The sequence below is a fragment of the Hypanus sabinus genome, chromosome 2 (genome assembly GCF_030144855.1).
Source record: "Hypanus sabinus isolate sHypSab1 chromosome 2, sHypSab1.hap1, whole genome shotgun sequence".
In the NCBI taxonomy this organism is placed as follows: domain Eukaryota; kingdom Metazoa; phylum Chordata; class Chondrichthyes; order Myliobatiformes; family Dasyatidae; genus Hypanus; species Hypanus sabinus.
The window spans coordinates 169,445,595-169,459,174 of record NC_082707.1 but is presented as its reverse complement, the minus strand read 5'-3'; the positions used below and the strand labels follow the sequence as shown (position 1 = coordinate 169,459,174).

The window sequence follows — 13,580 nt, the reverse complement described above, 5'->3', positions numbered from 1 at the left end:
GAGATCAGATCTTTTTTAAAGTAATGAGATTATTACCAGTATCACCAAATGTGTGTATTTTATCACCTTGAACTAGGAAAAAGATATTGGGAATATCAACCATTACAAGTGCTGCATCCTTCCCATACCACTGTTGCTCCCCAAATTGTCTATCATCCATTGTGAGGAAATCCTATCCCTGTACCTTAAATATCAATAGGAATATACTGTACCTTGATTTTGCATTCAATAACACTACAGTAGTTTAAAGCAGCAGCTCATCAACACCTAATGAGCAACCAATGGGTAATAAGCATGACGTTCTAATGCCATCAGAATTAATGTAAACATTCTGCTGTGTCATTAGGAAAAATAACAAGATTTCAAGCAATATTAGCTCATACAAGAGAATGAGGAGGTGATAAATAGGAGCTACAAGGAGGTAGTCACCCCTAAGTTGCAAATGGCAGGTACCTGGGTGACTGGCAAGATAGGAATAGCCTGCCAGTGCAGAGTAGGCCCATGTCTGTTCCCCTACAAGTATACCGCTTTGGGTACTGCTGGGGGAAAATGACCTACCAGGGGAATCTGCAGTGACTAGGTCTCTGGCACTGAGTATGGCTCTGTGGTTCAGAAGGGAAAGGGGAGGAGTGCAGCGTTGTTAGTGGAACAGACAGGAGACTCTGTGACCGTGAAAAAGACACCTGGATAGTATTGTGCTAGGGTCAGGGATGTATTGGATCGGGCCCACAGCATTCTAAAACGGAGGGAGAGCATCCAACGACATAGGTAGGGAATGGGAAGAGGTCTTGAAGAGTTAACTAGAAAGCTGAAAAACAGGATCTCCAGATCTCTAGATTGTTGACTGTGCCATGCACCAAGGATGATTTGGCAGATGAATGTGTGACTGAGGAATTGGTGCAGATGATAGGGTTTCAGATTTCTGGATCACTGGGGTCTCTTCTGGAGAACGTTTGACCCTACAAAAAGGACGGGTTCCGCCTGAACCTGAGGGGGAACCAATATGGCAAGGGGATGGGAAATGGAATGATATAGGGCTGAGGATGGGACAGTTGGTATACAACCAGATGCAGTGTGTAGTGAGACCGTGAGGAAGGACAGGCAGATGATTGGGCAAAATCGCAATCAAAGGAATGAGTTGAAGGGGTAAATTTGAAAAAGGCAATGAATAGAGAACTGTAGGTGTTATATTTGAATGTAAGAGTACGCAGGATAAGGTAGATTATCTTGTAGTGCAATTAAAGACTGGCAGGTATGATTCTGTGGGCATCATTGAGTCATGGCTGAAAGATCACAATTGGGAACTTAACATTCAAGAATATACCTTGTATCGACAGGATAGGCAGGTAGGCTGAGGGAGTGGGGTAGCTCTGTTGGTTAAAAAAAATTAATTCCTTAAAGAGGTGACACAGAATCAGAAGATGTAAATTATTGAGGGTAGAGTTAAGAAACTGGAAGGGTAAAAAGACCCTGATGGGAATTATATACAGGCCTCCAAATAGCAGTCAGATACAGGATATAAATTACAGCAGGAAATAGAAAAAGTATGTAAAAAGGGCAAAGTTATGATAGTAATGGGGGATTTCAAGATGCAGGTAGATTGGAAAAATTAGGTTAGTGTTTCAATCCCAAGTGAGGGAATTTGTAGAATCCCTACTAGATGATTCTTTAAGAGCTGCTTGCAGTTGAGCCCACCGAGGGAAAGGCAATTCTCAACTGGGTGATGTGTAATGAACCAGATTTGATTAAGTTTAAGGTAAAGGAACCCTGAGAAGGCAGTGATCCTAATAACAATAGAATTCGCCTTGCAATTTGAGAGGGTATATGTAAAGTCAGATGTATCATGTATTACAGTGGAGTAAAGGAATTTTAGAGGTATGAGCTGCCCAAAGTTGACTGGAAGAGAACATTAGCAGGGATGATGGTAGAACAACAATGGTCAAAGCTTCTGGGGGCAATTTGGAAGCAACAGGATAAATACATCCCAAAGATGAAGAAGTACTCTAAAGAGAGGATGAGGGAACCATTGCTGACAAGTCAAAGACAGCATAAAAGCAAAAGAGAGGGCATATAAAATTAGTGAGAAGTAGGTGAGTGGAACGCTTTTAAAGATCAACAGAAGGTAATTTAAAAAAAAACCACAAGGAGAAAAAAGGTGAAATATGAAGGTACACTAGCTAATAACATAAAAGAGGATACCAAAAGTTTCTTCAAATATATCAAGAATAAAAGAAAGGTGAGAGTGAATATCCAACCATTGGACAATGAAGCAGAAGAGGTAGTAATGGGGGACAAATAAATGGCTTATAAACCTAATACTTTGTGTCAGATTTCACTATGGAAGACACTAGCAGTATACCATAAATTCGGAAGTGTCAGGGGGCAGAAGTGAGTGCTGTTGCTACTAGTAGTAGTTAGAGGGTGCTTTGAAACGTGCAAGGTCTGAAGGTAGATAAAGTCACTTGGACCAGATGGACAACACCCAGGGTTCTGAAAGAGGTAGCTGAGGAGGTTGTGGAGGCACCAGTAATGATCAAGAATCAGTAGATTCTGGAATATTTCCAGAGGACTGGAAAATTGCAAATGTCACTCTATTCTTGAAGGAGGAAGGGAGGCAGAAGAAAGGAAATTGCATGTCAGTTAGCCTGACTTCAGAAGTTGGAAATATGCTGGGAGTCCATTATTAAGGATAAGATTTCAGGGTACTTGGAGCACATAAAATAGGCTAAAATTAGCAATGGTTTCCTTAAGGGGAAAAGTTCGCTGGGAAATCTGTTGGAATTATTTAAGAACAGGCAAGATAGAGAAAGGAAAATCACTGGATGTTGTTTACTTGGTTTCCTAGAAGACCTTTGAAAAGATATCACACACGAAGCTGTCCATGGTAATACAGACAGACATACTTTATTGATCCCGAGGGAAATTGGGTTTCTTTACAGCCGCACCAACCAAGAATAGTGTAGAAATATAGCAATATAAAACCATAAATAATTAAATAAAAATAACTTAATCGTGCCAAGTGGAAATAAGTCCAGGACCAGCCTATCGGCTCAGGATGTCTGACACTCCCGAGGGAGGAGTTGTAAAGTTTGATAGCCACAGGCAGGAATGACTTCCTGTGACGCTCAGTGTTACAGGAATGATAATGGTTAGAAAATTGGCTGACTTGGAGGAGGCAAAGAGTGGGAATTAAGGCAGACTTACCCAGTTGGCTGCCATTGACTAGTGGTGCTCTGCAGGGGTCGGCGTTGGGAATACTTTTTTCATATTATCTGTCAATGATTTGGATAACAGAATTGATAGCTTTGTGGTAAAGCTTGTGGACAATATGAAGATAGATAGAGGGTCAAGTAGTGCAGAGGAAGCAAGGAGTCTGAAGAAGGACTTAGATTGGGAAAATGGGCAAAGAAGTGGCAGATGGAATATAGTGTAGGTAAATGTATGGTCATGCATTTTGATAGAAGGAATAAAGACATGGACTATTTTCTAAATGGGGAGAAACTTCAAAAATTGGAAGTGCAAAGGGACTTGGGAATCCTGCAGAAGGATTCCCAAAAGGTTAACTTGCAGGTTGAGTCAGTGGCAAGGAAGGCATATGCATTGTTAGCATTCATTTCCAGTGGACTAGATAAGAAGCAGCATGTAATGCTGATGCTTTGAAAGCAATGGTCAGACAGTACTTGGGAGTACTGAGTGTTTTTGGGTCCCTGATCTAAGTAAAGACCATAAGACATAGGAGCAGAATTAGGCCATTCAGCCCATCAACTTTGCCCCTGCATTCCATTATGGCTGATCCCAGATCCCACACAACCCCATACACCTGCCTACTCACCGACTGATCAGGAAATGATCAACTTCCACCTTAAATATACCCACAGACTTGGTTTCCACCGCAGTCTGTGGCAGAGCATTCCACAGATTCACTACTCTCAGGGTATAAAAAAATTCCTCCTCATCTCTTACTGATGTTGAGTGCGAGGTTGTTGTTGCGACACCACTCAACTAGCTGGATGCAGAGAGGACACTTTCTATAGTGGGCGAGTCTAGGACCAGAGGGCACAGCCTCAGAATAGAGCAAAGTCCATTTAGACAGAGATGAGGAGGAATTTCTTTAGCCAGAGAGTAATGAATCAGTGGAATTCATTGCCACAGGCGGCTGTGGAGGTCATGCAGCCTTCTATATACTTTTGAAGTGGTGGTTGATAGGTGACGAGTAGAATTACAACAAAATACAATTTAAAGTTTTATGGTTTGAAATGAATAATATGAATTGACAGCCAGTACTGGGCTAGACTACTAACCTCTTGCTCAGGCAAGTTCTCTGCAATATCTGCTTCATCAACATCCTCACCACGTTCTCCCTTCTCTTTCTTAATCTTCTGAATTCTCTCACGCTTCACATTACCGGCACTTACTAATACACTCTTCAGAGCACGGAGGCCAAAATCGTAGTGGCTCTGGGATGATAACTGCTCATCACAAAGCCTGGGGAGGGAGGGAGAAATAAATCATTTAAACAACTCTTATGAATAGAAAAGTAGAAAATTAAACTTCTAATCCTAGTCATACAAAGTATACATTTTAATTTATGCTAAAAGACTCAAAGCAAAAAAAAAGAGTGCAATACAAGTGAGCTACAGTACAGCTGAAGTTAAAGATACTTACTTGAAAAATGGAACAATCTTGTTTGCAAGGGTTTCAGCAGTACGGAATCCTTGTGAATACAACATTACTTGTGCAATGAGCTGACGGTCAGGTTTTGTCATTGCTAAACTGCGGAAAAGCTTCTTCAAGTTATCGGGTAGGTTGGAGCGACCAGCATAACCTGGATTCATAGTAATGAAAATAGCCATATCTGCCCTGACTTTCACTTGCTTGTTCAGCAGCTCGCAGGTGATCGTAGGGGATGCTGAAAGAAAATTAAAGTTCAGATAATGGCAAAGCCAATATTTCACACAATGAATTTATGAATGGGAAATAGTATTTAACAATTATAGTAGAAATGTGAGGATATAAGCAGCAAATATAAGTGTCCAGATGTTCAAAAGTGATATTTAGGTCACTGCACGATAAAAGAGCTAATTATTTTGATGATTTATTAGTTTGCATAGAGGATCAATTAACCAACCAAATGAAAGTAGCACTTTCCAAGTTAGCAATCTGAACCAAGTGGGGTGCTACAGGATTTCTGCCTTTGCTTCAGCTAATTTTAATCATTATCAATGATTATAAAAAGTACAGGTTTATAAAGTTTAATGTGAACGTGAATTGCAATAGTATCTCCTGATTACAGAGAACAGTAAACAGAAATGTGTGGTCAACCACTTTGGGTGATAGAATAGAGAAAAGCTTTCAAAATTGTGTGAGATAAATCTCAATATATTCACAGAAAAATTAAATAAAATTGTCACCACAACAAATATCTAGAAAAGGGATGGTATGCTAGACTTTATTACAAGGGGTGTAGAACAAACAATTAAGTCTTGATGTGTATGTAAGGCAGAACTTGGAGGATTCTTGATTGGTCAGGGCATGCAGGGATATGGAAAGAAGGCAGGAGACTGGGGCTGAGAGGAAAACTGGATCATGCCATGATGAAATAGCAGAGCAGACCTGACAGGCCAAATGGTCTAATTCTGCTCTTACAGCTTATGAATATGAATGGATGATCTTATGATGGAGAAGATTAAGGCTAAATCTTCTGGAAATTCAAAGAATGAGAAGTGATTTAACTGAACCCTACAGAATACTGAAGGGGCTCTAAAAAGTGTATGCTGAGAGAACAGTTCTTACTGTGGGGCAAAACACATACAAGGGCAATTACTTGATTTTAGAGATGGGGGAATTTATTCTTTGGAAGGATTAATAATAATAGTAATTCACAGAACTGTGAGAGCTACAGCATTGTGTAAATCCAAGGTTAAGTTAGATTTAGATTTTTGGAAAATAGAAGATTATGATAATGAGATATGGAGTTGAGACCAGAATCAGATTAGATTATTGAATGTGGAAGCACATTTGAGGCAATATGGCCTGCTCCACCTCCCTGTTAAAGCTGACCGTAACTAATTATGTGCTTTAAGTTCATTTACCTGTCCTATCCCAACATTCCTCCATTCATTTAATGTCCACAAAGACTATAATAAAATGTCTGAGCATCCACAGCACTGAAGTAGAGAATTCCAAACATTTACAACCTTCTTAAAAATGTCTGACCTTAATACTTAAAAAAATTAAGAGGAACCGACCAGTAGGAAGCCAAGGAACATTTTCCTATTAAAAGGGAGATAACCTCTCCCAACTGAACTATAGGTTAACTTCATTCTCTGGCATGACAAACACCCAAGAAAAATCTAGTGAATACACATTACACTTATTCTTTCAGGGACGGAGACTAAATCAAGGAAGACTTGCTCACATTACACTTATTAAAACGAGGTCTCATGACAATGTCACAGTACTTCCTTATTTTGGTACTCCAACCCATCCTGCCTTTGCACTTTCTTCACATTATACCCAGCCACCTCATTGCCCATTCATTTAGCTTATCTTTAGTCTTTTGCACCGTCCTACCTTCCCACCAAGTTTGATACTTAATTACACTTTACGACTAAATCATTAACACAAAATGCCAATTTTACCTCGACCAGAAATTTTCATTCTCCAGTTAAATACTTGTACTCTAGATGATGCCTTGTTCTTTTCCATCAGTACCCAAAGCTCATACAATAGTTTCCAAATGATTCCGGATCAAGGATTGCTTCACTTGACCTGCCTCACTGCCCAGAACAAGTCCAGCAATCACTTCTTTCCTTGTCAAACTAGAATTGCAAGTTCTCCTGAACTCCATAAATCCAGTCTTTGACCTTTACAATTTTACTATTCCTTTCTGTTTTAAGAGTTTTCACTTATCATCACCATTCTACTATTTCAACTAATTACCTTTCAACTATTCTCCTCTATCTTTTTCATTAGTGGTGACCACATGAACATACCTAGAGCTGCACTAGAATTACTTGGGACCTTCTTGACACTAATCATATCAGTTCTGTTCTTTAGCCTGTGGCTAAATCCTCCTTATTCAAAAATGTCATGTGCCTTTCTTTTCTATATCCTCCCTCCCCCACCCCAGTATCTCGTATCCAAATGTAAACACAAATATACTCATCTTGGTGCCAAATTAATATCCATTTTACCACAGAATTTAAAAATGATTACACCTTAAAAATATTAGGAAGCTTTAAGAGGCTCATCTGAACAACATCAAGTCAAATGGTGTACATTACATACTTCTGTCACGGCTGGGATTTGAGTGCTCACGGAGAGCTTCCTGGATGCACTGTATTTGCTGTGATACCGCAGAAAGCATACGTTCCTCCAGGCGATTGAATTCATCAAAACAACCCCATGCTCCTACTTGGCAAAGACCCACAAATATGCGACCCATGGCCTAAGAATTAAAAGAATTAATTAGATAAGGTAGGAAGTGTGGCAACTAATTTAGAGGTTAACAGGCCAACACAAAAAGTACAACTTTTCAGGTTTTGATACTCTGCTCAGTAATTTAATAAAAATTGGTGGCTTTACACATTTAAAAGCTTATCCCACCCCCTTAAGATGTTCATTTTAAGGTACAATGGTCAAAGCCAATACAATTACAAATGATAAATATCAAATTAAACAAGTTAACTAAAATATCAATTTGAAAAACTAACAAATATTATAATTAGTCACAGTACCTGGAAATCGAAGGTTTCATCGCAGTTGAAGACTAAAACAAAGCGTCCAAGCTGGTGTCCAAGTGCTTTGACAGATTCAGTCTTACCAGTACCAGCAGGTCCTAATGTAAATAAATTTAGAACAATTGAGTTACAAAACCTTCACTGTCATTTTTACTACAAAGAGAAATATTACTTCATTAACAGGTGGAAAATTTACTCGTTCTCTCAAAGTCGCACTGTTTTAAATGTACGGACTTTCGTATGAATGTATCAAATATCTGTACTATCAAGAAACATTAGGGATGCAGAATCAGAAAGGATAGCAATACAGTACTCAAGGTGTTGTATCTAAACTGTGTAGTGTAAGAATAAAGTGGATGGTCTTGTTGCACTATTACAGATTGGCAGGTATGATGCTGTAGCCATCACTGAATTGTGGCTGAAGGATGGTTGTAGCTGGGAGCTGAATGTCCAAGGTTACACTTTATATCAGAGGGATAGCAAGGTAGTTGGAAGAGGTAGTGTGGCTCTACTGGTAAAGAATGGCATCAAATCAGTAGAAAGATGTGACACAGGATTGGAAGATGTTGAATCCTTGTGGGCTGAGTTAAGAAACTGCAAAGGTAAAAGGACGTTGATGGCAGTTATATATAGGCCTCCCAACAGTGGCTGGGAGGTGGACTACAGGTTATAACAGGAAATACAAAAGGTGAGTCAAAAGGGCAATCTTATGGTGGTCATGGGAGATTTTAACATGCAGGCAGGTTAATTGAGAAAATCAGGTTGGTAATGGATCTCAAGAGAGTGAGTTTGTTGAATGCCTAAGAGATAGCTTTTTAGAGGGGTCAGCTATATTGGATTGGGTGTTATGTAATGAGGCCATTAGGGAGCTTAAGGGAAAAAACCCTTGGGAACCAGTGATCACAATATGATTGAGTTCAACTTGAAATTTGACAAAAGTAAAGTCTGATGTAGCAGTATTTCAGTGGAGTAAAGGAAATTAAAATGGTAAGAGAGAGGAGTTAGCCAAAGTAAATTCAAGGAGTTGCTGGCAGGGATGCCAGCAGGGCAGCAATGGCGTGCATTTCTGGGGAAAATGAGGAAGGTGCAGGGAATATGTATTCCAAAAATGAAGAAATACTCAAATGGTAAAATAGTACAACCATGGCTGACAAGAGAAGTCAAAGCTTTTGTAAAAGTAAAAAAAAGGGCATACAACAAAGCAAAAATTAGTGGGAAGATAGAGGATTGGGGAGTTTTGAAAAAACCTACAGAGAGCAACTAAAAAAAAATCACTAGATGGGAAAAGATGAAATATGAAAGCAAGCTAGCAAATAATATCAAAGTGGATAGTAGAAGTTCTTTCCAAGTATGTTAAAAATGAAAGATAAATTAGAGTGGATATAGGACCACTAGAAAATGAGGTAGGAGAAATAATAATGGGGATTAAGGAGATGCCTGATGAACTAAGTGAGTATCTGACATTATTCTTCACTGTGGAAGACACTAGCAATATGCCTGATGTTGCAGTGTGTGAAGGAAGAGAAGTGGGTGCAGTTACAATGACAAAGGAGAAGGTGCTCAAAAAGCTGAAAGACCCAAAGGTACACAAGTCACCTGGATCGAGGCTTCGGTGACTGTGGTGGTGTGCAGATGAGATGGGTGAGAATGACTATGGCAGTATGTAATCAACCTGGAAGAACATAACTTCCCTTTACAAAGTAGGGGGTGCCGGACAGATGAGGTAGGAATAATGTAAGGATGCGAAACACACCTAACTAGGGGAAAATTGCTTTATTAAGTTCAAGATAGCAATGGTTGCCAATTTGTAGTTTTCATTGACTTTTAACACTTCTATTGGGAATGGCAATTGACCTTGCAAGTAAGGGATTCAAACATACAGAATTTACCATATGGTCAATATCTGTAACTGATAAGCCAATTCTCTGTTTAAAAAAAATAGCATCTCTGTCCTGGCTTCAGTAAAGTGTGTGACAAGGGTCATGCTGTTCTTCTTGTGCACAGGTAAATTAAGTATATGTCTGAGTCATAAGTGTGCATGTGCTCTGGGCTCAGTTATTTCATTTTTATATTACTGGTGATTACAGCACCCTCCGTAATCAGGTGAGCTGAAAGCAGACTTAACTGGGAGCAAAACGTAACCTCACAGAAGGTCATAGGCTCAAGTGGCATTTAGCTGTATGGAGCACTTAAAAGTTTAAATTTATGATCACTGCAGTGCAGAGAGGCCGCTACAATAGGGATCCAATGTTTTCAGGTGTGATGTCATGCAAAGAAAGTAGTTTCTCAGGTGGACAAAAATCCCTAGCAAGGAATAGCAAAACAATTATGTGAACCATCCTGGCTGTTACGTATCTGTGAGCCAAAATCAAAAACAAATTGAGACTTTATCACATTTGTTTGTGGGAGCATGCTGTGGGAAAATTGTAGCAATAACATGTGACTAAACTTTACATGCCCACTAATGACTGCAGGGAGATTCTTTGAAAGGCACTTGTAAATCACTCCAGTATCACAAAGCATCAAATTAGGAATGTTTGCTCCCTTTTATGATTATTTCCAAACAGATCATATTTTCATGCAGTAATACCAGAAGTATAGGAAATATTACCAATATATTTAACATTTACCGAATGGAGATCCACCAAGTCGAGCTTCCAAAGCTTGTGTCATGGTCAAGTAACAACGGTCTGTGAGAGGTGTCTGCACAAGTTTATCTTGGACACCAAGGTATTCAAAACCATAGTTGAATTTGGCATTTGCCATCTGTATAGATAGCTGTTGTAGCACATCAGTTTGTTTGGGATCAAAGTAAAATCTCATTTGACTGAGCCAATCAAAAGATTTAGGATGGTCCACTTTATTCTTGATCAGCGTTCTAGTTACATCTCTCTGGTGTACTAATTCAGTGATCTATATGTAGAAAAAGGACAAATGATTAAAGTTATACGATGAAAATTTATTTTACCCAGTATACATACTTTTGCAATTTTGCTAATCATCAACCACAAAATCTCCCTACATTTCCTTACTCCCCGCATACCAGGGGCAACTTATGATGCCAATTAATCTAATAATCTTTGTGATGTGGAAGGAAACAGGATCTCCCAGAGGAAACTCTTAAAAATTACGGGCAAAATGTGTGAACTCGACACAGACAGTATTCAAGTTCAGGATTCAACCTTCAACCTGGATCTCTGGTGCTGTCAGCTGTACCGGTGTCACCTGAAATATAATTAACACTTCTACGGAGAGTTTCTTTGTTGATCTTCTGCATTTTAAAACCAAAAATAGTTTGAGTGGTTTAAATATTTTGAATAGTTTTACATGTTCCCCCATAGGATGCATGTTACATTAATTTTTTGCAAAGATTTATGAAACAGTACCAATTGGGAGGAATATTATAAGTATATCAAAAATATACACATTTCAAGTTTTTATTAAAATGTTCTCACCACCATTAAGCTTTACTCAAGATCAGACTGTTTACTCACTAAGTGCTCAAGTTTCCTTCTGCGAAGTGGTGGCTGTTCCATCAAAACAGAATCTGCTAATACAGTCAAAGTAGCTTCAACATTCACTAGGACAGGGGCAAGAGGAGACTGACCACCAGTGGCACCATTATTCAGTGCATTCTCCACATTTTCAGACCACGATATCTGAGCCGAAAGGACAACAAGCTGGGCCTATACAATGGAAATAAAATTCATGAAAATGCATTTAAAAGATTAAAATTTTATTGCCACACAGAGCAAATCAATTTTCTATCTTCCTGTCTACTTTTAGCAAGCACCTAAAAACAAACAAGATCATTTTGGCATGTATTTTTCTTCTGTAGTACAGTGGACACTGTTAATTGTGACACCGGGACCAGTATGTTTTGGCCCAATTAGCTGGTTTCATGGAAGTAGTTAAGATAAATAAAAAATAAACTACCGTTTATCTGAGTAATAAATTATGTACTTAATTGAAATGCAAAACAAATTAGAACAGTACCAATATTAATACAATACTGCATTAGCTCCTAATAGTTTTCAAAGGAGGAAGTCATCCAGTGTACATATGCTGCTAGGTTCTTTTGATTGACTGTAAATGAACAAAATCAGTGCAATCACTTAGTGCAGATAATGACCTGCCTTCATACAATGCTACTGATGATTTTATCCTCTGGATCTTCATTTACATTGTAATATTCAAGATGACTGTCAATACGTTCAAATTTTAGTAGTTCCTAACTTGAAGTATTGAAATTGTTTTTTGCATATCCAAGTCTGAATGCTTGAAATCAGTGAGTAAAACAGTTGAGTTGTCTTACTGCTTATTACTCACCAACTGCAAGTGACAAAAATCACTGCTTTGTGAATATAAATACATGCAACTGACGCTATTTAAAAACTGTTCACTCTAAGCTCAGTGTAGTGTCTAACGGTCACACAAGTGCACGCAACTGATGCTAACTAGAAACTGTTAGCAACAGCCTCCTGTCCCAATTAAAAGCCATAGTATCCTAAATAAACAAAGGGAATCCTGGATTTGTTTTTGTTCTTCCAAGAGTTGTCCTAAATAAGCTCCTTTCCAGATGAATGGATGATCAATTAAACAGAATCCACTGTACTATCAAAAAATAAAATAAACTATACAAACCTGGTATTTATCAATCCAGGAAATGTAGTCTGAAGAATCAATTGAAGTTCCTTGACCAAAGATTCCAACCTCAGTGACCGATTCAGCCAACAGTTTGGCCAGAGTAACCCTCATTTCTTTCTCCACCAAAGTGAGCCACTCATTTATTTTTGGATGCTCAGTGATTGAAACTGGAGTCTTGAAAAGCACCTGCCATAAAAAAAAAGCACTTCAGTTGTGATTTGAAAGAAATTAGATATAAATTAATATCTGCACAATTGAAATAAATTTAGATAATTTAGATAAAATTAGTCCACATTCAGAATTTCTCTACAATGTTTAATAATCAATGCAGAATACCAATCAATTCTCACATAGAACCATATTAAAATAAATATACCTCTTCTCCTTCTCGGGATGCAATTCCCAAGACAACTGTGGCATCTTCATTAAGAATGATACTAGAAACACCAGCAAACATTTTTTTGAAGTGTTTCTGCAACTTTGCTACGTTCTTACTGTTACCAATAATTTCCAGCAAGTCTTCATCACCAACGAAGTAGAATCTGAAAAATTGTCAAAATCCATTAGCAAACACGGTAAGGCCACATCCACTCAAGTTACACTGCAGATGAATTTCTGTACTTCTGCAATTCCTATCCTTGTATGTACAAGAATCCATCAATTCTGCATTGTGAAAATGCTCAAGTTTCCCATGAGATTTTCGCTTATTCTAGTACTGATAACCCCTTCTAATATCAGGAGAGTCCACACATATTCAAAAACCAGTGTTGAACCCATTTGCGATGATATCTTTCTTTAAGTAAGATGACAAAAACCAAAACAGTACTCCAGATAAGCCTCACCAAGCTTTTCCTACCAATCTCAGGTAGTGATATTACTCTTAGAATTTTTTTCGATCTTTCCCCGAGAATACATCCATATTATTAAAAAGTAGTTATTTACCGAGGAAAGGATGATCTCTCCCTCTCCAAATATTCTCCCAAAGCCTTTTGTATCTTTCCCAACAAATCTGCCAATCGTTCCAAAGACCGCTGTACTCCTGGGATATTCAAAACATCCATGACTAAAGGAGACTTGGTCACCTTCTTCATAAGTGCTAGGAATTCTGTGCTGATACTGTTAGATAGTAAAATTAGGGTATACACATCAGTTTAAGACAATTAAAACAAAAGTTACAAAACAATTAATTAA

General features: G+C 38.4%; 1 protein-coding gene across 2 annotated transcripts in view; it reads right to left on the bottom strand.

The window, feature by feature from the left end:
• Nucleotides 1–13,580, bottom strand: part of dync1h1 (dynein, cytoplasmic 1, heavy chain 1) — a 103,727-nt gene that overhangs the window by 60,958 nt on the left and 29,189 nt on the right. For both annotated transcript variants that reach the window (XM_059959259.1, XM_059959254.1), the window contains exons 23-31: nt 13,332–13,505; nt 12,766–12,931; nt 12,387–12,575; nt 11,237–11,428; nt 10,373–10,655; nt 7,740–7,840; nt 7,291–7,450; nt 4,666–4,909; nt 4,302–4,485 (exon numbers count right to left, since the gene is read on the bottom strand). In XM_059959259.1, coding sequence (XP_059815242.1) covers nt 4,302–4,485; nt 4,666–4,909; nt 7,291–7,450; nt 7,740–7,840; nt 10,373–10,655; nt 11,237–11,428; nt 12,387–12,575; nt 12,766–12,931; nt 13,332–13,505 — 1,693 coding nt within the window. The remainder of the gene's footprint in view (nt 1–4,301; nt 4,486–4,665; nt 4,910–7,290; nt 7,451–7,739; nt 7,841–10,372; nt 10,656–11,236; nt 11,429–12,386; nt 12,576–12,765; nt 12,932–13,331; nt 13,506–13,580) is intronic.